This window comes from Ciconia boyciana, chromosome 1, assembly GCF_034638445.1.
Source record: "Ciconia boyciana chromosome 1, ASM3463844v1, whole genome shotgun sequence".
Taxonomy (NCBI): Eukaryota; Metazoa; Chordata; class Aves; order Ciconiiformes; family Ciconiidae; genus Ciconia; species Ciconia boyciana.
Genome location: NC_132934.1, coordinates 131,738,711 through 131,763,625, shown reverse-complemented (window position 1 = coordinate 131,763,625; position 24,915 = coordinate 131,738,711). Strand labels below are relative to the sequence as shown.

The 24,915-nt window shown below is 36.6% G+C and overlaps 1 protein-coding gene across 3 annotated transcripts in view; it reads right to left on the bottom strand.

The window, feature by feature from the left end:
- The window catches only part of APOO (apolipoprotein O), a 47,347-nt gene that overhangs the window by 17,055 nt on the left and 5,377 nt on the right, over positions 1 to 24,915 (bottom strand). For all 3 annotated transcript variants that reach the window (XM_072848823.1, XM_072848814.1, XM_072848806.1), the window contains 5 exons: positions 22,854 to 22,973; positions 20,076 to 20,130; positions 18,923 to 19,018; positions 15,950 to 16,041; positions 10,299 to 10,406 (listed from right to left, as the gene is read on the bottom strand). In XM_072848823.1, the coding sequence (XP_072704924.1) occupies positions 10,299 to 10,406; positions 15,950 to 16,041; positions 18,923 to 19,018; positions 20,076 to 20,130; positions 22,854 to 22,973 (471 nt within the window). The remainder of the gene's footprint in view (positions 1 to 10,298; positions 10,407 to 15,949; positions 16,042 to 18,922; positions 19,019 to 20,075; positions 20,131 to 22,853; positions 22,974 to 24,915) is intronic.

Here is a 24,915-nt window from a genome sequence, read left to right as displayed (position 1 = left end):
TCTTCAAAAGCTGAAACAAAAACTTCTTGCAAAATCAAGTGGCTGATGAGACTAATTCAGTATAATATACTCAAATACAATCTTTTCCCGAACAGTTTCTGGATTTTAGTCTTCCTGTAGTTAGCTGAGCAATTAAAGGATTTGAATGAACAAGAAGTTCAACAGAAATGCTTTAATTGACTCATTTTGCCTGCACTAATAACAGAGGATGAATTCCCACAGAGTTGCTATTTTGCATTCTCTGAATTCTGTGTGGATTTATACAATAGGTCTCTTTTAGTACATATCCTTTGAGAGAGTGTTCTCACACTTTCCCCGAAATAGATGATAGAAATCAAAGAAGGAAGAGAAGCTTGTTAGAGCATCTGGTCTATTTGCCAAGTATGCTATAACGAACAGGCAATTGATTATAGTTTTAAACAGATATCAATTAAAAAAAACAACCAACAAACACTTAAAGGACCACACACATGGCTAGGGGACTGAAGCACATGACATACAAGGACATGCTGAGATATGTGGGTCTGTTCAGCCTGGAGAAGAACAGGGGGAACCTAATTGCTACCCATGGTTATGGATAAATGGTAAATGGGCATTTACATATTTCGAAGAGCTAGGCTCTTCTCAGAGGTTCACACCAAAAGGACACAGAGCAAAGGACACAGGAGCATGGCAAATTTTTATTAGATCTAAGGCGGGGGGGGATGTATCACACCACTGATCAAGTACTGGAGCAGTTTTCCAGAGAACTTTTTGAATCTCCATCCTTGGAAATATTCAGCACTTGACTGCACAAAGCCCGAGCCACCAAATCTAACTTCCAAGCTGCCTCTGCTTTGAACAGGGAGTTGGACGAAATGATCAGAGGTCACCCCCAGCCTCAATTATTCTTAAATTCTACACATTAAAATTAAGTGGCGCTTTTTTTATTCTAAAAAGATATTTTTACCTAATATGACTTAAATGTGATGGAAAATGTAACAAAAGAAGCCAGAAGAGACTAGAAAACAAAGAATTTCACAGGATGGGTCAAATTTATGTCCCAGCACAAATTAAACACTATGAATAAGGCACCAAGTCTATGAGACTCTGCATATGCTGCGCTGGAGATATGGACTCAATACATCAAGATTCAATTATGAAGATAATTCTTAAATTTCTTATTCAAAATATGCCTAGAAAGACCTTTAAATGGTAATTCTTTCTTTCAAAAACCCATTTGGTTTTGATCACTACCCCTGAATATTTCATAGTATAGGAAATCGCACCCAGAAACCACACCTATTTCAAAATAATGATCTACTCCGTAATTTTCCTGTACAGGAGCTTGTAAGTTATGATGTTTTACTACAGTTTATAATAAATAATATGACTCACAATGCCTCATCTCAAGGATTACTCAATCCTGAACAAATGAACTAAAAATAAGTTGTTCACAGAGCGTTCTATGTTTTTCCACTTGCTGGTTTTAACTTGTAAAAAGCAAATATCACCTAGGTAAGCTTTTTTTTTGTCCTGAAAGAGGAAAAAAAACCCAAAGCAACACACACACAGACACACAAATATACAGGAAAATAGGGGTCTTGCTCAGTTCCTTTGTTTCTGGGAGCTCAGTAGATCTCATCACAGGGCTTGTCTTCACTAGACCTATTAAGCCCGAGTTATTTAATTCAAGCCAATCCACCGCTAAACCGTCATTCCTCACACAAACTCATTTGCTGAATTAGCAATTAAGAAGTTCTTTTAACTCCAGCCACTGTATGTGCCCGCTACGTAGATAGTGAACCTGAGTGAGACTGATCAAGCAGTAATATGGGTAGCCAGAAAAGGACATCCTTTGAGCTAGCACAGGACATAAACACACCTAATTTTATAACAAAGTCTCAAGGTTCTCTAGTCACACCCAAAACCAGATCAGAAGCAAAACACACGTTTAGATCAATGACCCAGAAGACAGGCCACCTCTGTGCCATGATGCCCTCTCATAATTAGATGCAGGCACATATTCAAGATGGTCTTTCTACTTTCTGGCTCAACACAAGCACTCCATAATATATCTGGGTGGCCAGAGGAGTTCACACATCAGAGCTCTATCCCACAGCAGAAGGGGAAATATTTTGCAGCATTCTTACACATCTGACAGTTTCAACCATAAGGTGACTGATAAGAAATCTCCATTACACATTCATTAGTCAAGTGTTCAATACATTGGGATTCCATGGGATTAAAAAAAAAATTTAAAAATCATTATTTGAAATTGAAAATAATATTGGAACTAAGGGGACTGTACACAATGCTTTCTGTAAGGTTTCAGTACATGAGTGATTAAAAGACACCACAACTTAGCTCACAGTATCTAACAGAGATACATTGAGACCTGAATTTGAAACAACCACCAAAAAAAGTAATAATTTCTGTGAAAATTCTCCTTCCATACAGAGAAAAATGCCCAAAAGCAACCTACCCTAAACTCAAAAAACCAAATGTGGGGTGGCTTTTTTCTCACATCACAGCCTAGTCTGATGCAGAAGTTAGTTTCTGTTGCTCCGAGGAAGCCTTGCAGATGGCCAGGCGCTTTTACACTGGCACCTAACCTTAGAAATTGTAACTCCAAAGGTAGGTATACATCTCCTATGCTTATGGAAAACTCCTGAAAGGTAGAGTCTGGCCACCAGAAAAAAACAACAGGTGCAAAAGAAAAACAAAGGCTCATCTGGGCTCACAGATTAATAATTTACTTTTTCTTCTGTCCTCTTTTGTTTGCAATGTATTGCTTAGAGCAAAGAGAATGTCACTGGTTTACCTTATTCATCCTCCCCCAGTCAATCAATAACTTGTCGTCCATCTTTTATTTTTAGTTGAGCTTGAACTTAACTCTCTCAGAAATATGAAGCACTTTTAAAAATATTACTCTTAAATTGCCCTAAAAAGCTCAACTTTTTGTGGAGTAGATTCTGCCTTTCCTACCTCTAACACATTTAAATTCACCACAGCCTAAACTAAGGATCCAACCCAAAAGAAGTAATAATTTTTACAAGTTTTACCCTGTTGTTGTTCTTACTACCAAACAATAAAAGGAGAGCCTATGACAGGGAATAGTATTTTCTGTCAGAAGGAGATGTTTTAGTTCAGATGACCAAACTTTTGCTTGTCTTTGGTAGGTTTTGAACAGACAAGTCTTACAAGCCTTTACTGTAGAAAGAAGCTCTCTCAGCTGCTTATGTTGTGTTTTAAAAGATGCTCAAAACACAAGTGACTTAAAAACTCTCCTCTTAAAACACAATTTAAGGTTTGCTACAGTCATGATCCACGACGCTTTCGGTAAAGCTCCCCACAGTCAACACACTGGCATCACAACTTCCACCAGAGCTTTCAGGTGAGGAAAATCCAGGTCCACAATTTCCTTGATGCTTGTTCTGACCAAGTGCAGGAAACAAAGCTGAGCAGTCTTGGCACTTGGAAGCACTCTGTCACCAGCTAACAATTAATAAAATACCCAGAGACAGCTATATAGATATAGCTATATTTTAAGTATTTATATATTTTTATATGTGTAATAAATATATATAGGTTAAAAAATACATAATCTATATTAGTATTGGCTGGTAAGTCACAGATGGTTTCTATCAACAGACCAGGCAGAAATGAAAACCTAACAATAAGCTGCAAGACTTTCTCTCAATCTCTGAAGCTGTTTAAACAACCAAATGACAGACAGCAAGAAAAAAGGAGGGGGAAAAAAAACCCCTCAGTCTTCTGTAAGATCTTATTACTGATTGGACCAAAGTGGGAAAGAGCATACATATGAAGAAAGGAACAGGACCTAAAAGGAAGGTGTTTTTAGAGTTCTAGTGCTGTTCTGGTTTTTCACATTTCAGCCACTTCAGTGAAAACAATGGGGGCCCGATTCAGTGTTGGGGGAAGAGAAAGAATCCAGAACAGCTGAAAATACAGCACCTCTTTGAGTGGTAAAAAGACTAGACAAAGTTGAGAACTAACTGAAGAAAACTGTTTTTCTATGTGTTTCAGTACATATTAGCTCACTGGCTGGAACAAAACCTGGATTTAAGTGACTTGGTGCCATAACACATGCCCTTGTCACTTGAAGACGAAGTCATTATACTATGAGAGCTAACAACCCTACAGCACAATACAACAGTACAAATTATGGAAGTATCAAAACCAGAGGCAGAAGAGGAAGGGCAAAAAGGCTGCATTTCATGAAAATAAACATAAAATGAGCTGACTGACAAATGGGACCCGATTGTTAGAAACTTACAGGTGGTATGTATTGAATCGTGGCTCTGAAATACTGATATTTAAGCAGTTTTCTGGAAAGAAGTTATAATCCGTTGTACAGAAAACCACAGTCCTTACGTTTATGCTGTTGCACAAAATCCTCAAGCTGCTATGGTTCCCTCTGACCCCCGACCTAAGAACAGGTATTAAAGCTGATAAACTCAGCCAGTATCAAACAGAAATTGCTGTTGACAAGGAAAAAAAAAAAAAAAGAAGCTGCAATTCACTGGCTTAACCGTTCAGCTACTTCAACACTTTTGTAGGCACTGGAAGGCAAAAGAGTATAGAAGAAAACAAATACAGAAAAATATTCTCTTGCATGAACTATGATATTATTGGGCAGAACAGAGGGACCAGTTACAAAGACTAGCTAAAGGCAATGCAGGGTATTAGCCTTCATAACTGCAAAACCCCAGTAATGTAAGTTTGATGCCACCTAAGGCTACTCAAAAGGGTTTCAGATGCATCATTCTAAAAAACTGCATAAAGGCATAAGTTGGTGTGATTCTCTACAAATTTTGCAAACTAAGTTTAAGATAAACAAGGTTTGAGACACACATCTTCCATTTCACTATCGGTTCCCCTAAGGATTTACAACCTGATAATATAAATGTTAACACTAATTCCACTGATTTTTATGGAATTACTTCTTGTGAGTAAAGATCACTCAAGTAAGCAAAAGATTTTCAGAAGATAAAACCCTTAAAATATTCTTGGCCCCCAACAAGATAGCTACATTTCTTCTACCATCTCCTCTACCTGAAGGAAGAAGTAGAAAAGTTGTCCACTTTATATCGAGATAAAGTATACAGAAGCTGAATAACTACTCCTGCTGTCCCTTATTAGGAAAATGTTTCATCCTTCTGGAAATAAAAAATGTGAACACCGATTTTTACTTATGGTACTCATGTAGTTTTAGCAGAGAGCTTTCATCCTGACATCGTGAAGAGCCGGCTCCTTCAACAAGCCAGCTTCAGGATACCAGAATACTATACTGTAATATATACAGAATACAGTGTATTCAAAACCTTATCAGACAGACTTGCTCTGTGGAGGGGCTCCAGTCAGTGTTTTGAAATGTAGCAGCAGAAGGTCCTGGAATTCATCTTTCTTGGCAGAACTTAGATTTCAGTTGATATGACCTCAATTTGGCACAGGTTTTTGTTTCATAAAACCTTCAGAAAATTAACATACCACATCTATTTTAATGACATATTGCTGCACAAACATTAAGTTATGCACAGCTGTGGTACCTATGACTATCAAACAAATTATGAGCAACATAACAAATCAACACAAGCCAAGAAGAGCCAACTGTATATTGCTTGACTATCTGCAAGAATCCTTTGTGTAACAACAGGAAAATGCTACAGTGAACGTCACAAAAACAAAAACCCCATATTTTGCTCTGGCATGGTTTCACGAAATGGGTTACATCTGCTGTAAAAACAACTCAAGAATAACATTTGTATTTGCCTTCACTAGTTAAGGAATCTAGCTGCCTAGTATGACAATAAGAAATAAATATACAAAACCAACCCAATTCTGTCACAGGGCTGTCAAATGAAGACAGAAGTCCCAGAATCTATCCTAGAATGCTTTGCCAATTTTAGTACATGATAGTTAGAAGTATTTATTTTCTTCCACGACACTTCTGTACCAGTAAAAGCTCCAATAAAAATGCAACTTAACAGAAATTGTTTTGCTGGAAAAGTTGATACTGCTTTGGTGGATCTGATCACCTGTATGAAAAGGACTTTTTTGCACTAATATAACCACACAGCACTAGAGACAGACTGAAGAAGTTTTTCTAGGGTAAACTTCACCTCTCACTTCTCATGTTAGGGACACACCAGTGCTTATATGTATAAAAAAAGGTAGAGGTTTTAATTATTAACTGTGACTGACCACATCCTGCTAGAACATAACACTACCTTAAAAAAAAAAACAAAACTAGACAAAAAAACCCAAACCCACCCCTACCCCACCAGATTCTCAACTATGTATTTTATACTGCTTCACCACAAGGAAGTTTCAGAGCAGACTTCTTCCATGAGAAATACTTTTCAGTCCACACTGTAGTGACTTCAAAAGCATGTGACTTTTCACAACTGCTGTTCAGCTTCTCTAGACACCAGGGAGACAATACCCTCTCTTCAGCAACTTCAGAGGACAAAGAAACAATGAGGCTGTATACTCCAGTGGTAAGAGATGACAAACACCTGAAATGCAGGGAATTTCCTCAAGTGCATAGTGCTTCTTCATTTGAGCCACAGGATTTTTGTATCTTGCCTAATCCATGAAGTTAAATGGCAACAGTTAACACTAACAATATCTGATCAATTAGATGAACTTTAGGAGAAACCATTCAATGGCATTTCACTCCTTTGTGCAAATAACATATTTTGGCAACTAAGGGGTGTGATGTGAAGATTCTGCAAGGAGGAAGAGAAAGAAGTGTGTTTACTTAGTGGTCTCTGCAATTTTGCATGTCGTTTGTTTTTCTGCTGACGTAGCAAGTGCTTGAATAAGCCTTATAATAAGATGAAAGCTTCAAAAGTTTTTGCCTTCCAATAACAACCACATGTTTCCTTTTGAAAGCCTGGGCACAATAAAATAAAAAGCTCAGCTAATTTTTACTGATGCTGTCAGTCTGTCTTTCTGAAATATTTTAATGTTGTCTATTTTTTTGAGATACTTTTTGACAGCCTAGGTTTTGGGAAAGGTACAGTATGATTAACTAACCTTTGTTTATTCAAAGAGCTATACAAGTGCATTTACTGAAGCACCTAGGGCCAATACTGGATGAGTATCCACTGATGAAAGTCTTCACTCTCATAAGACTCAGCAACTGACAGGACACATGAGCATTTCTCCAAACCAGATTGTCTGGAACTCGTCCCACACCTAGACCTACCTAGGGAACTCTGTCCCATACCTGCAGTCTATTCAAGTGCAATTGCCTCTCCAAAACATCTCCCTCAGTGGCTATCCCCCTTATGTCTTAGGCCTCTGGGTTGAAAATACCGTGTTCTGGTCAGACAGGACTTCTGGTTTACAACAACCCAGAAGCCATACACCATTGTCAACCTGGTATGAACTGTTACCACTTGTGAGCTATGGCTCAATCAGGAGGTCCACAGTGAAAGACCAAGACTTTCTGCTGGTTCAAAGTTGTTTTCAAATCACCTGTTAGTTTTGCCAGGCTACATTAAACAACTAAAATAAGAGATGGGAAGCAGTCTGTGGCTAGGGCAGCAGTTTGTATCAACAGAACAAGCACAGTTGCTTAGAAATCAGTAACTAAAGATGCAGTGAGTTTAGAAGTCAATTTAAAACCACACAAGCTTTACGCTACACACCTGAACTTTTATTTCTTCAAGTAGCAGTTAAAAAAATTCCCTAAAAACCTTAAAGGCTCTCCCTGGCACACATTTAATCAACACACACAGTTCTCCGTCTCTTACACTCTGCTTTACTGAGCCATCTACATCTATTTCCTAAAAGTCAGTTTGCTTATCTGTACCAGAGATACAGATAAGCAGATACAGATAGCTGTCTACAAAGACAGCTTGCTCCTGTGGGGTAACAGAAATGTCTAGTAGATAAAAAACAAAAACATCATTAAGATACTTAACTCCAGAAGCTTCAGGCAGGTTATAAATTACGATCAAGACATTACATAATGTAATGATTCATTAAAACAGGTTCCCATTTCTTCACAAGTCAGTGCTAATCTTCAACCAATATAATTAATCAATCACATTGCACTTATTTTGAAACTTGGTAGCATTTTGTAGAATGCAAAATGCATTTGAAGCAGCAGAACAGAATCTTATTTTGGATTTTGCAGGGGGGGAGTATTTATGAATATTTGCTCTAACATAATGATGTCACTGTGTACTGCTCTATTGGACATTACTATCCAGTCATAACATCTAGCAATTTGCAGAAGCAAACCATTATAGATATATGAAACTAAAACCCTACAATTCACTACAGTTATGTATCATGTTTGACCAACTCTACAGACAAAGTTTAAGTACTGTGTCCGGTTCTGTGTTCCCCAGTACAAGAGAGACATGGACATACTCGACAGAGTCCAGCAAAGGGCCACAAAGGTGATTAAGGGACTGGGACATCTCCTACGAGGACAGGCTGAGAGAGCTGGGACTGTTCAGCCTGGAGAACAGAAGGCTCAGGGGCATCTCATCAACGTGTATAAATACCTGAAGGGAGGGCGCACAGAGGATGGAGCCAGGCTCTTTCCAGTGGTGCCCAGTGACAGAACCAGAGGCAATGGGCACAAACTGAAACACAGGAGGGTCCCTCTGAACATCAGGAAGCACTTTTTTACAGTGAGAGTGACTGAGCCCTGGCACAGGTTGCATGGGGAGGTTGTGGAGTCTCCATCCTTGGAAATATTCAAAAGCCATCTAGACAGAGTCCTGAACAACTGGCTCTAGGTGGCCACACTTGAGTAGGGGGTTGGACCAGATAACCTCCAGAAGTCCCTTCCAACCTCAACGATTCTATGGTTTTATACAGAAATATAATACACATCATACATATTAAAAAAGTCTAATATAACGTCTTCATATACACTGCTTTAACACACACAAACATATAAGCAAATAGTTAGATACCAGTAAAAACACTAACTCAAAACCAAGGATAAATTCATCCATGTACACTGAATAATATGACTTAAATATAGCGCAACTACTTTGATGACTATAAATCAACTATGGAAGAGCACACTGGCTGAGATATTGAGATTTAAAGTAACTAAAGGCACACATGCCTTAAAAGGGTGGTATTATATAAGCATGGACCACAGGAGCACTGGAAAAAAAAGGCTTCCCTTCTCTGGTGAAGTACGCAAGGAAATAAAACTGTATCACTGATGCTCTATAGGGGGATTAGGGAAAACTGCTCCCTTCCAAAACTGAAAATAAGCATGCAGACATGCACTTAGTTGTATTAGCAATGTTAATTAAAAAATGCTGTTTTAAAGAAACCTCAGTGCTTGCCATACTCTGGAAAACAAAGCCATTATGTTAGCATTTCCTCTGCCATCTGATGCAGGCATATCTAAGGCAAAACATCAGTCTGCTTAGCCTAACACAGAACAGTAATGCCAGACCAAAAAAAAAAGTGACTTGTAGAACAGAAAATAAAGATGAATGTTATTTTAATTTAAAAAAAAAATCATGTATGTGAATGTTAATCTGACCCCTTGTACAGTGTTTAACAACTGGAAATCTAGAAAGCAGAAGCTATCAGCAATGACTGTGCTTGGTACCTCACCAGGATGCCCAGTTCAAAGCAGATTCAAAAGAAACTCAAGTTTTATTGGCAGCCTCCTGGATGAGAACCAATTAAACCAAAGTTTCCTAAAATAGGGCTGTAAGTATTAAACCACACATCTAGTTATACATGACTAAATCCCTAAGAACTGCATATCCCTATAAACTGATGTTTTTATGACTAGATAGTAACGTTTAATAGAGCAGCACACAATGACATCTTCATGCTAGAGCAAATATTCATGAACATTCAAAGGAAAAAAACAAAATGGGAATAAACTGGAAACAAGACTCTATTTGCTCTCTTTCAAAGAGGAGATATGTAATTAAAAAAGTTATTTCAGATTTTTAAGATGGCGCTTGTCAAATTAAATTACTTTTTAATTTTTTTTTTTTTTTTTAAATAATCAAGACCGTAAAAGCCTTGCTCCCTAGCATTCCAATCACAATACTCCCAACTTTCCTATTAAACACTTAGGAGATTATACTAAAGAAAACTTCCAAACAGCATTTCTGAAAGTTTAACTTGAAATAAGCTTAATATTTTTCCACAGCTTAGAAAGATATAATGAAATCTGTGTCTTCAGAAATAAAAGCTGAATCAGAGTGGAAAAAAACACTACTGTTCATATATTCCTTGTCTGAAAAGGCAGTGGTAAATTCAGAAATCAATTTCTTCAGACTTCTTACCTTATCACTTTTTTTCCCAGATTTCTTCTTCTTGGGATTATCCTTCCAAAGAGATTCTACAGCAATATATCCCTGAAGACTCCAGTCATACAGCTGTGTACCAGCAACCTTTGAAACAAAAGATATTAGAAAGCATGAACTTAATAGTCTGGGAAATATTATTTTGCTTCTTGTTTAAGTGGAAGAAGTCTCAAAACACAAGATCTTTAACATTTTCCTGTTCAAGCTCAGGGTATGCAGCGTTAATAAACATCTTGAAAAAAAAATGACACATGAGGAATAAGAAAAGCCAACTTGCTAAAAAACTGTTTGAAGACTACCTGAAAATATATGTGTATAAAAAGGGATGGAATGATGCTGCATGGAAACAATTCTGGTTTTCTTAGTATTTGATGTTCAACTGATTTAACATATGCAAATTATTTCTTAATTTGACCATATTCATTTTAAAGACAGAAAAAAAAAATCCCTACTTAGTTTGTCACTATTCTGCAATTTTACATTTTCACTGCTTTGACAGAACAGTAAGAGTACCCCTTTGTTTCTTTTTATTTGCTATTTAGAGGAAAGACCTAATTTGCTGATAAATGGCTGTAATGAATAACCAGCTGTCAACTCTCAAAACAGAAGACAGCTAGGAAAGATGGTGTTTGCTGTATTACACCAAAAGGTAATTTTATGACAGAAAAAATCCCTAAGTCTAATAAAAGAGTATCTCCTGCTCCTTACATGATATGGAACTGTAATATTCATAGCATCCTTTAAAACTCAAGAGTGTTAGGTTTTTACAGCTCCAGGCTCAGGTCAGTACTCACTTTCATATCACTATCAGTTTTCTTACAAATAAAGAAGAGCAAAAAATGGACAATTTGCCCAACTAGACAGCTATTAAACTCAAAAACTTATGAAATCAAGAAATAAGAAGGTATCACCCTATCTCCCACAGCAGGCAAAGCTGGAAAACCAAAGCTATGAGAACAGGGCAAGCATAAATGATGTTTCTGAAACAGTTTCTGAATAGAGTTTTTAAGTTTCTTCCAGTCTCCAACAACTCACTGCTCAGAGACTTCCTGAGCCAGAGGCAAGTTCTATGTGTATAACAATGCCCAAGGAATTTCCCTCCTACAAACTTGTTGCACTTCCCCTTGAACCCCATGCAAGTTCTTTGCATCCACAACATCCTGTGCCAAGGAGTTCTACCACTGGGCACACATGGTACAAAGAACCACTTCCCTTTGTTTGTCTGAACAAAATTAAGTACACCAGCTACGTACTACAATGGTAAGGGATGTGCTTCTGGGCAGACATCATGTTACTACCTTACAGAAGAGGCTATTTAATAATTAGAATTAAAAGAAAACAAACCCAAATCAGCAACTACATTTCCGAGTCACAACTAAATCCCAAATGTAGGCTGATTTAAATACAAAGAGCTAGCATATGTCACCACATTTGACAATTACGGTTGTACTTTGGTTTTAAACAAGTTGGTATGATGCACTGAGTTTTCTCTATATTTGACAGTGATAAAGGGCATCGGAAAAAAAGCACACCAACTGTTCCAGGGATGAATGTGTTAAATCTCCAAAATCCCTCAATTCAACCATTACAGGTATAGACAGTTATCTTCTTTTTCACTATCAGGAGTGTTCATTCTCAAGTACTTAACTAACAAGTTCTGAAAGTCAGAGGAGCCTATGGCTCACCTGGAAAGATAGTGTGATCAGTTGTGCAAGCAGTACAAACCTACCAGGACTGAAAAATAACCACAATAAACAGAGTGGGTTTTTGTCTGCATTGTTACTGAGGACACAGCTATCGACATAAAATGAGAAACAACAACAACTATCCATAAGTCGTTTCTGGTTCCTGCTTAAAAATACTCCATTAAAATACTTAAGAACACTCTAAATGCCTAACAGTACAAACTTTAAAATATTCTTATTATAGGAGTCATATGATCAAGTGAATTATGAATAGCACTAAATGAGAAACTGGTCATTCACGTTGCTGGAGTAAAGTAGCTACATCACAAGGTACAGCAACCCAGATACTTTAGTCTGCCACAGTCAACTAATGTTTCAACACTGTACACACCTCCCAAGAGCTGGGACCCATGCACACATTCACAGTTCACATGGGTTGAAAAATACAATTCTAGATAGACTGTAAGCTGCAAGTTACAGGATCAACAGGAACATAGCCAAGAAATTTTTATAACCACCCAATGCATCCTCTCATGAAGACAATGCTACAGTCATGCGTTAGGCTTGTGTTTTATACCTCTCTTTCTCAAGAAGCAGTTGAAAGGAAGCAGTTGGGTACTGCAGTTGCCACCGCTATTCTTGGGAGTGGCAGTTCCAACCAGGAAAAGTAAAAGGAACAATCATAATACAAACAGTTCATTCAATTGTTCAAAGCGTTCATTCCAACATTCATACAAAGAGCTCCCTTCAAAGAGGGACAAGTTTTTCCATTCAGTCATCTGGAATTCTTAATTTCTGGAAGGTAACAATTTCTAGCTTGTTTGTGTTAAATTACAACACGCTAAAATACCACCTCTGTTCAATGCAACACTAAGTAAGTCTGTATGCTAAAATTTCAACAAGCAAGTTCAAAAGTTAGACTGAGTGGTTCTCAACAGGGACTCTGAAATAGTTTGAAAGTGACCTTGGGCCACAAACACCCGGACTAGGCACTACTAGGGTAGCATCAGCAGTCTCTAAGGCCTAATGTGCATATAAACAAGCTCCCATATTTTAATTCAACACAGGACCATAAGCATATAGTATTGACTATACTGTATGTTATATGTCAAGATTATCGAGCAGAATTACAGCTAGCAATGCTTTATCTACATTGCATACTGAGAAACGAAACTGAGAATCTGCTGGCTTTTCTACATTTATATTGTTAAGAAAGTAGTCATAGTGCAATTTTACAAGCATTTCATTCTGCAGCAAACATGGATTAAGTTACCCCAACTGCTTCTTTTCAACCCACAGTTGCTGTAATCGTGTCATGCTCTCAGTTGTGCCAGTACAACTGTTTATGCCTTATGGACTAACAGGGCAAGGGACGAAGTATAGATTCAAAAGACACAGAAATAATTTAGTTTGTTGTCAAAGAAATAAACACATATTAGGAAGTTTTTCTTTCTTTCAAGAAGGTAAGCATAACATACTACATTAGGAAATTTGAGTTCTAGTAACAAGGAACAAAAATTAATTCTAATGATAAAGAGACTGATTTAAGTAACTTCATAATGGACAGTTTTTTCCAGATGTAAGATAAGCCACAGTAGATACAAACTATTTTGAATGTATTATGATTAGCTGGAAAGCAATACAGTTCCAAAACACTACTTAAAGTTCCACCAGAACAAAATAAACTTTAATATTGAATTCAGTTCCCTTACCACATATACAGTCTGACCATTTGTTCAAAGTTACACAAATTAAAGTAATACTAGCAGTGAGAAAACAAATCCCTTACAAATTTGTGATTTATTAGAATGATTACTAAAGCAGGGAAAAAACTAATTAGGCTGTGCATTTCTTCCATCTCCAGTTACATGAATAATGTCAGAAAACTACCTATTACTGATTATTAATTCTGTTGCTATAACTTCACTTAGCAACTCATACATTTTAATTAAAGAAAAAAAGTTTTCTTCTAGATAGATGCATCAAGTGTTGTACCTCAACTGCAAATATATTTTGCTGTGTATTTCCAGCTCTCCAATGCAAAGTCTTTAATAAAGGTGGGAAGGAAAAAAAAACAACCTACCACCCCAAATTTTTTTTAGTCTTTTAAAGTATGGTCAAATCTGCAAGTTTACCAAATGAAGGGAACTATACCACTGTAAACGAAAGAGTAGTGATGAAGTACTCAAATGTGGAAGAAAAATAAAAATAACATAATATAAAGAATAAACAAAAAATTAAACATTTATGTTCCAGAATATTTCCTATACTGTTCTATTAACTTGGCAAGTGAGCTTTGTACTGCTGGCATCCTTTCTAGGCTTACAGAAATTTTTTGAAAGGCCTATGAAACATTTCAAAACAATTACTAGAGATGAAAGTACTTCCAATTTCAGATTAAAGCATAAAAATGATGGATAGTAAGATCTGATATGCTTAAAACTTTGCTTCTTTAAGAAAAGAAAAGCATGAGAGAGATTAGAGGAACCAAAACAGCAGCTAGGATATCACTCTCTCCACGGAAGTTTTCAAACTCATACGTCTAGTGTCCTGACCAAGTCAACAAAGCTAAACCTATTCCAATCAAGTTTCAGGCTCATGGTCTCAGATCAGATTTTTTATTACAGTCAAACTAAGAACTGTGAATTAATCAAAGGGCAATAATGCACTTCAAAGTTTTCGTAAAATAAACAAGCTATTGTGAAGCTGTTAGTAGCAAATCCATAGTTAAGACTGAACTGAGCTTCTTTAAAAACAATAACATCAGTTTGAACACCATTCAATCACTTCCCACTTCACTGTTCAGAAGGCAACTAGAATTTCAATACACAGTTTCCAACAGAAATGTCTAAGCTTCTTAAATTTTGATGGTTTTTTTTCTGCCACTTGCATAATTTTCACTCCCTGAGAATAAGTCAACAGAACTATCTGTATTTAGAGCATTTGAATCCTGGAAGCACTAAAAAAAGATTCCATCAAAGATCAGGGTATCACCATGCTGGCAGAGTTCAAACACAGCATTTTTGACTCTCCCTAAGTCAACGACCTTTCAGTTTTCAAAGAACATCGTACGTTCTTGAGAATATCATATTTTCATCCTGGTATCTCAGTGAAGTCACCAATAACTGGATAGCCAATTTACCAAAGCCTGAAATACAAAGTTCTTCTGACACACTAAAATATGTGCACTGTGAGTGGTTAAAAGCTGGATTTGAAAAAGAATGTGGTGGAGAACTGAGAAATCTGCCAGTACAATTAAGTGTGGACAGCAAGGCATATGAACTGACATGAACAGGGGCTGTAAGCAACTGTCTGGTATCTTCAGTTCTTTCTTTCACAGGAAACCCACTTAAGCAACTGTAAGTTAACATGTTTCTTATGTGCCTGAAACAACAAATGCATAAACAGGAAAGGCATCCAATAAGCAGCAGAACTCTCACCCCATTCCAGAATGTGCATGCTATCTTTCTTAAAACTCTATCCAACAAAAAGCAGAAAACTTCAATAACAACATTTATCTCAAAATGTTGTTCTTATGATTTCTCTATAGAATCTCCCTTTTTTTTTTCTTTCTTTCAAACCCTGTTTTCATTTGCTCTCAAGATATTTCAAGCTTCCTTAGTATTGTAAGTAAACATGCAAACTGCACTTACTAAGCATATTTACATTAATTTATAATTACTTGAGGTTAGAGATTCAGAAAGGAAATTATGTTCCTCAAACTGAAGACAGTACTGCAATGTTAGAAAAAGTCACTAAAAGAAACAGAATATCTTACCGTCTTTCAGCCTAGACTGCATGTTCTTTGACAAAATAACTATCATTTTTTGTTAAGTGCCAGGTACACTGACATGGCTTTTAAAAAAGGATTACCAGTTAATTTGAAGGTAGGAGGCAATAATGAAAGTAAAAGACATTTCTCCAAAGAAAGGTATCATCACTGACCTTTGCAATAGAAACCGCTTGCTGAGGGTAATACATGGAGGCGCCAATACCCATAAGACCTGCAGGATACACTAACTTCTTTATTTTTGAGCCTGTTTCATAACAAAAAAACAAAACAAAACCCCCAAAACATTGTTAGAGTATATGTTAACCAAGACAGCTGAATGGCCCTACCCTCTTATTTATAATCAAAACAATTTCATTAAATACAGTTTAGCACATTTTCTGTTCAGTCCTACTGATTTCTTAAGAAACATAATTACTCTGATCAGTAATTATTCTTTTAACCTTTTTAAGAGAATATTTTTATTAACATTTTTCCATAGTGAAAATTACGTTACAACTATATTTACTGTACATCACTAATGTAGTGTACATTACTAATACATCATTTATTTCAGTACTGAATAATGAAGTAAAAGCCACAGTTGAGAGATCTTTAAGAGAATTATACCAACTGATACTCTTTCCTAAACTAAAAGGAAAAACTCAGGCAAAGAAAGGTTAGGATAGCATTCTTTTGATACATCAAGCAGAACAAGAGATGTTCCAATACAAACTTTATAAGTTACCTTGACTCACAAATATTGATTCTTCCACAAGTGCTCTTATGAATAATTTTTCTTGATTCACTACAGCAATTTGCAAAGCATTTGAAAGTACTTTTAAACTAAAGTACTTACAATTATGCTACACGCCTGTTGCTCAGTCCCCAACAAAATTTTGAACATTTTAATCAATTTGAACTCTCTAGTCAATTATACAAGTCTAAAATAATTTAACTGCCTGAAAAGTTCATCCTCTTATCACAGCTGGCCACAGGTTGTGTATCCTAGCTGGCCAGTGACAATATGCATCACTGAATCAGTTACGGGGCATGCTGCAGTTTATCCAGTCAGAAAGGAACATAGAAGGGAGCAGGTAAAGGAGAAAAGCAAGCAGTACAGGAGAAAAAAGGTCATAGAACAGACGTACAGGACTCAGGATGCAGTAGTTCTGCTCCTCACAGAGCAGCCTGTTCTATATGCAAAACCACACGTGCTTCTAATGAAGGAATAATTAATTTTGAAGAGGAAATGCATATTAGAAGTGCTTAGTGTTTCCACTAACATATGCTCATGATGAGATGAGAAACTTAGCAGTAAACAAGAGACATTCATAAAGAGATGTTGCTAGTCTTGTGAAGAGGGAACTTGCTACCAATTAGCTATAAGAAAGCACAGAAAAGGCAAGCTTCATTGCATCTTTACAACCAGAAGAATTACACTTTTGTTGTAATTTCTAGGAATGGGGAAACCTTCCTTAGTGATAGCTTATCAGTGTGCCTACGATATCGCTTTAGGAGTAAATGTAATAATTGAAGATATTAATGCCTTCCAGCAGGCTGCTACCTGCTGGAGACACCCATTAGAAGAAAGTTTAGGAACACTCCCGTGTCCATTCCAGCACTACTCAAGAAGGTTAGAACGAATTATCTTCAACAGTATTTTAAACCAAGCTGGATGACTGCACAATAGTCACATGACTAAACTCTGAATACCGTACTTTCTACTTACTGGGCAGCTGTATCTTCAAGTGTTATGGTTAGACCTGAAAGATTATCTGTACCTTCCAAGAGGGCAATTTTTCCAGTGAGACCAAGGGGGGAAAGGGATTAAAAAGAGGACATTTGGTTCTAACTTTCTGTAGCATCAAAATTAAGGGGCACTTCCTTCTACTATTTGAATACTTTCTGGAACTAACAGTCAGTATTGTAAACTATAACCAGACAAAAAGTTTTAAAATTATGGCTCCCATCCTAGAAGATTCAGAAATCAGACATTTGTATTATGAGGAATTTTTATTAAACTTGGGACCCTCTAATCTTTCAGATCCAGCCCCAAGACTGCACACCCCCACACCCCCCCCCCCAAATTTTGCTACAGTCATAAAGGCTGGAAGCTGATCTCATTCATAATCATATAACTCAAGAAGCAGGAATTTGAAGAGAAAGAACTTCAAATGGGTAAAGTTGGAGACCCTGATTTTCATTTAAAAAAATATGCTAGGAAAAAAAAAAAGTGCTGCTTTCATCACCTTCACTGGAAAATTAAATATTTTGGGGAGTGCATATATAAGTGCATATATGCACAGAATGCTTTCCATTTCTACAGAGTCAAGCACACAATTCCAGTTTGTTCAACATGTATAGGCCCTGCTAAGGTGTATTTTTATCCACAGCAAGTCCTCACTAGTGTTGAAATTCTAGACTTTTACAGTTTTGTTACCTACAAGTTTTCTTCTTGTGTTACTTTGTTTCACTGTATTAAGAATATCTCAATACAAACACAAAATACTTTTTCACAATTAACATTTCTTAAAATAACATTTATTTTTATGAAAGCACAAATGTATTCGTTTCTTCAACTAGTGTGATGAAATTAACTGTATCGCATTTCTAGAGAGCAAAACATGAATGTATTTACAGTACACCTAGAGTTCACAAGTGTTTTTGCTGAATATCACCATCTGCAGCAGCTCTGTGCCTGGACACACAATACTTTGAAGGAACTTGAATAGACAACAACTAATTGCACATGTATCATAGTTCAGGAACCTCTGTATTTTACCATAATTTATTCCTCTGTAGTTTTTTTTACAGTGACATATGTGATGAAGAACTTAAGTAATTAAAAAGATTTTTAGGCTAAAAAAAAAAAATATATATCCTTTCCTACTTTTGCTATAATAAGCTAGAACTGGAAAAGATCAAAGACTAGATTCCAGTTACAAATACAGTACTCAAACAATAATTGATGGTTATTACACACCTTTTACATGAAGTTTCTTTATAATTGGAGGAACACTGTAGAAACATGCTTGTACAGTTAAGTCAGATCTCATGTGTCACAATTAAAAATTAGTATCCAAAAAACCCAAATACATTATTTATCCCAAATAATAATATAAGCAGTTCAAAAGGTTCCCATTTACCTCTAGCAAGAAACAATCCAACAATTCCAGCAAAACCTATCACACCAAGCCTTGGATAAAAGCCAGCAGGGGGGTTTTGGAGAAATTCACAGCCCTCTGAAAATAAGTCAGAACAAAGTGCTTTAATGTAATGTGAAAGTGGTTTTGTGATAAGGAATCATCAATACATGCTGGCAATTGTTACAAAACAAAGAGTTATCAAAACACATTTAACTATCATGCACATTTTAGATCTGCTGGCATAAAATTCAAAGCCTTTGAGATCTTCTCTAGTGACACATGAACGAAACTGAACATCGTATTGTATTTACCAATTTTCATAGAAGCTTTTGCCTTTGCTCCTGGGCCATGTTTTGTTTTGCTCTTTCACATCTCGATCATCTCTTTTTCAAATTAGTGATAAAAACCTTTGCCAAATGGATTCTTACATTTACATGTTAACAAGAATTAGTTTCAGTAAAACAGTGTACAAAAAACCAAATCACAGAACAAAGGAAAGACACAGAATACACAAAGGTCACTCCAAGATGGGAGTGCAATGGGGGAAGGGAAAACTATGAAAAAACTTCCATATAAAGGAGTTCAAAAGACTGAGACTGTTAAATTTAAGGAAAAGAGGTGCAGTATCTGAAATGAGCTCTAGATAGCATCCATGCTCAGTCCTGATGAGCCTAAGTATGAAAGGATGCTTCCAAAACCAAAATTAAATACAAATTATTTTGGACTAATTCAAAATTCTTAGGAGATCCAAGGAAGTAAACCAAAATGAAAAGGCTAAACAAGACAAACAAAAGACCTAACACTTGTGACAAGTAATAAACATTGCAGGAAGTTTCAGTTACTAGGCTGGGTCAAGCAAATACTACCAACTGGGAATAAACTGTGAGGCTTTTTTTCCTTCTTTTCCTGCATAACTGCCATTTTTAGTGACATTGGTCGACATAGATGCATGTCTCAGATTTTAATTGTTTAGAAACGTAGTGTCATAATGACCTACAAAGGAAATTTAAACAGACATACAGTGCAAATAAAGTAGTCTTAAATGCATTCGAAATTATATATATAATGATGCTTAATGGAATTCCCTTTTATCAGAAGATATAGTACAGTCCTGCATTTTAAATTGCTAGTTAAGAAAACTCAACTGATTTACCTTTACCATGCTCAACAGCTTTTTCTAATTTGGGCATAGCTTTGGCATAAAGATCCTAAAAAAAAAAACAAACAGAAAAGAGAACAACAGTAAATAGATACCAGGTAAGTAAAATATTAACTACAGATCATAACTGACCTGATGAAGAAAAGAAAAGAAAAAAGAAAGAAGAAAAACAGAAGTGCTGGGTCCCTAAAATAACTTCTTTTTATTCCCGCTTCCACCCTTCACTTACAGGGCTATGCTTGCTCAACATTACGTTTGGCATAATATATAGCTTTTTCTCAAAATAATCTTTGGACACAAATGAAATATAATACCTCAAAACACAGAAGTCAACTTCAATATTTCATTGAGTTCCTGATCAGGTAGCTGAAACTCAGGATTATCTCAGGTTTCTCAGAGTATGTAGGTATCACAAAAATATTTGAGTTAATGCAAAGAATAGGAAGTACAAGACTCTAATAAGCTCCTTCCTAGCACTTCACAGGGGTACATGACTCATTCTGCAAGGTGATAAATTCCACTTTCCAAGAGACTATCTTAGCATAACAAAACTGCATTTTTTAAGTGACTTGGAAAATGAGGTGTCCATACAACATCCAAAGTAAATCAAAGAGCACTGCATCAACCCCACAAACTAGTTCTAGATTTTTTTCTCAGACTGAAAATATGCAGGAAGTAAAAGAATTCACACTGCTTTTTATAAAAGTAGGGGAAAAAAAAAAAATCTCAGCAAGAGCAACCCTGCTAATTGTTATTATGCTAATAGTCCTTTGGAGAGACAGTGTAAGACTGTCTATCAGTTAGGGAACAAATGCATAAACATGGATGCCCAAAGCTAAAGCAGAGAATGGTCTCGCAATACCGCTTTAGCTATATCTGTGCAGAAGTGAAAGCATTTGTTTAGGATACTGCATGGGGGATAGTATCTTTAGAACTTTCATTTCCTCACTGGCAAGAGTGACTTAAAAAAACCCACTTGTCATGAAAAAAAAAAAAGCATTAGCATGTAACACAACATAACTCTAAATGGACGTTGGTCTTACTAAAAGACAATGAAAAAAAGAACATACTCTAAAGACCCCAGAGACTAAGTCTGATCTTCTGTCACAGCTCACACATAACCGGCTCATTTCCACATCTGCGTTTTGAACTGACTTTCCACTACAGTTAAGCAAGCAATTTTGAAAAAGTAAAATGGATATTCGAACATAACCAATTTTATTCTCATTATCCTGGGTTATGTTTTTAATTTTAAAGACAACTGAGACAAACCTGAAATGTTATTTTCTTCAACAGAGCAGGGGGTGGGGGTGGTATAAAACCAAAACTATCTCTGCCTACAGTTAAGCAAGCAAGATGACCCCAAACCCATAAAGTTTACATGCCCACTTCATAAAATGAGTCAGTAAGCCACTGCCAGGAAATGGCTTGTTGTATGTGAGCAGCAGAGCACATCTTATGTAAATGATCACCACGCAGACAAAAAATAAAGCAAATAGGAAGACAACAGGCCAGTAAGGCATAAAGCACTGTTCAAGGCTTACCTGCAGTCAGTCCAACTGGGAAACTAAGCTCGTCTTAAATTTCATTCCCAGTTATGGCTACTGCAGGCAACCAAACAGAACCTGTGCGTTTAGGAGGTCAGAGCTCTAACTATACTGTGGAAAATGCCCCTTCTCTTTCAAAACTGAAGTCAGTACTCCTGCTGGTGGCACTTTAGAAACATGTCACTAGACTGAGTAACCCCAAGTATTTCTGAAAAAATGTTTCAGTACTGTTAAAGGTCAGTACCACAACACAGAACTTCTAGGCAGAAAGGACACCCTGATCTGAACAGCTTGGCTTTCTATGGAGAACTGGAAAACCAGCTTGCAGCTTAAGAAGAGGATTCACAATGGCCAGAGTGCAAAGTAGAGAATCATCTAAAGTTGCCAAGAGGCAACCAGATGACAAGGATGCCCTTGCTTCAAAAGTAAGTTTCAACATTTGCTGGGTCAGGAAAGAGCAAGAAAGCCATCATATGACTCTGCAATGTAATATCAATAATTTAGGCCTTAATTACAAAGATCTTGGTTTTCCTCTATGCTCCAAAGACTATTTTTGTATTTAATGACTGTTTAGTATAAACATGCTACCTAATAAAATATATAAGAAAGTTTTGGGGTAAGGTCTGGGGGCTAGGTTTGCCACTACTAGTGGCCTGGGATTTTCTCTCTGGAAGAGAGCTCCGTTCCTTCCCTCAACATTCCAGTTCAGGAAATACTGATTTACTTTCTGCAGTGTCATGTTTTGTCCAAGTTGCAGTGAGGACAACTCAGTATTGCTGCTCCAAAACACACTGCTTGATAATTTAAGGCCTTCTCCTTGAGCATGGAAAACGCAAATTTAATTACTGTCTTGTCTTCCTCAGTCACAGGACAGTACCAAATCCAGATATCCGTAGATACCTTTAAGCTTAAAGTTTATTTCAGATAACAATTCTAAGCTTTAGTTAATTTTCGTTTAATTCTTTTGGAGGGATACAAAATGCAAAAAAGCAGTTTCGTTCAGCAAATTAGTAGAAAGAAACAACTGGTTTTGTGTGAGGAGGGGGTAAATATTATGACCCAAACTGTGGAAAATTTTAAGTAATGCAGCATTTTGGAAAAATGCTTGCACAGCTATCAACTTTTACTTTGCTGCTATCTATTAATTCTGTCTCAAAAAAAAAAAAAATCCCAGCTCAACCTTTATCACTGAACCACTACCAGATGCAATATAAAACCATTATACCTGACACCAGGCTGTATATGGTTCCATAACGTGCCGCAAACGCGAAACCCCCTCTTCCAATTGCGTTTGTGGATTCTCCACATATTTAGTCTCACGAGCTGGAGAGGAGTAGAGTGACAGCTGTGAATATTAGCAAACAAGAGGTTAAAAACAAAGGTGTAATTGTGTAAGTAGGTCTTCAGGGCAGGAACAGTATAACCAGAGAACACCTAACAAGGTGCTTACTACATAAACAATGCATAATAAAAATTCAGGCACAGCTGTGAGACAACCATTATATGCTATTTTTTATTTATATGCTATGATGAAGATTTGTTTAATTATATGCTATGATGAAGATGACTTCTAATTGCTATGCAATTCATCCATAGCTGCTATATGATCCAAGTCACAGGTTATAAATTAATATTACACTAGTTTAATAAGAACATAAAACATAATTGTAAAAAATGTTTCTGGTCTTAATCAGCACTTCTGGTTCCCAGTTAACATACAAAATGTACTAGAACTCTGAAATCACAATCGATCATTTTCTATATTTGCACAAGCCACCATTAAAGAGTCTAAGTAGCTTCTATCCAAGGTAACATGCAATACAAATTTTGTCTGTTTGTTACTGAGCAGGAAAATGGTACGACATCCCAATGTTGCAGTCATGAACCACATCAGCAACTGACAGCATTAATAGCACCATGGTGCTGAGCAAATAGGAACTGTAACATCCACCTGAAGAGTAACGGGCATCTTCACATAATAAATACTAAACCAACATATTTAGGGTTTAGCATCACAACATATTTATTACAATTACCTAAACATATTTAAAATTGTATTCCAAAAAAAAAGACCAAAGTCTATACTGTTGAAGATGAACAGCAAAGTTTAGATCAAACCAAAACCTGTTAAGATTCCTAGCAGCTTATATACTACACTGATGTTCAGTATAAAGAGCTTACATTTTATACCACATTTATACTACACTTAGTAGTTTATTATAAACCGATGTTTACACGTATTGTTGCAAAGTGAAGCTAGCCCTCTTTTCAAGATAAGTTGGAAAACAACTATATCTATCATAAAAAAAAGCTGCTAACCGTAACAAAATATATAATGGCATAGAATTTTCAAATAATTTGATAACTCATGCAGCTGGATTTCCCATAATACTTTGGGAGACAAGCATTGTAAGTTGCACTTCCCTAGGAAATACAGTCATCTCTGGCAATCATAGTCACAATCAGTTTAACTTTGATCCTGTTAGACAATCTAACAGCCATGTCTGGCACAAGGACAGAAGTCTCTGAGATAAGAAAATTCCCATACATTTTATGAAACTAGACAGCTGACAGTAGAGATCCAAACTAACATACACTGTGAATGGTAAGAAAGGCAGCCAAAACTCCACAGCTTGCACATTCTGCTTTGCTGAAGCCAATGGGCAAGCCAATTATTCAGCACATATGTAACTTCAAACTGCTGCCTCATTACTAACTCAGGCCAGCAGTAGTGTAGGGCACACGATGGCCCCAGCTAAGGTTACTCCACTGGGGTGAAGCCAGGAGACTGCTTCAACTACTGATCCCGTTGTATTATGCAAGTGAACTGCCCATGCAGATGCATCCGAAAGACCTAAGTATACACAAAAATAAGTTTCATTTAGTTTCACTGCTCATGTAACAACACTTTAGCTGGGGTTGAAGTACTTAAAATTTTTAAACATCTACAAAATTCTATGGATATACAGCTATATTTAGTTATGAACTACAATTTTGGTTTGTTTCTATTAGAATTTTCCAACAGTACTTGTAATAAAAAAAAACCCCAAACATACATGGTGTTACCTGGATAAAAAGCAAAGAAAAATATTCCTGGGGATGTGAAACGACCACAAGTAAAGCTACAAACATGAAAAGGTAATTTCTGAATGAAGAACAGAAGGCTTTAATGTAGGAAAAAGATCTTCCAAACAAGCAAGCCTGACACTATCAAGCAGAGGGCATCAAATGCAACCCTCAGGTGTAAAAAGCAAAACTGTATCGACATCTCTATTACTGAAAATAGA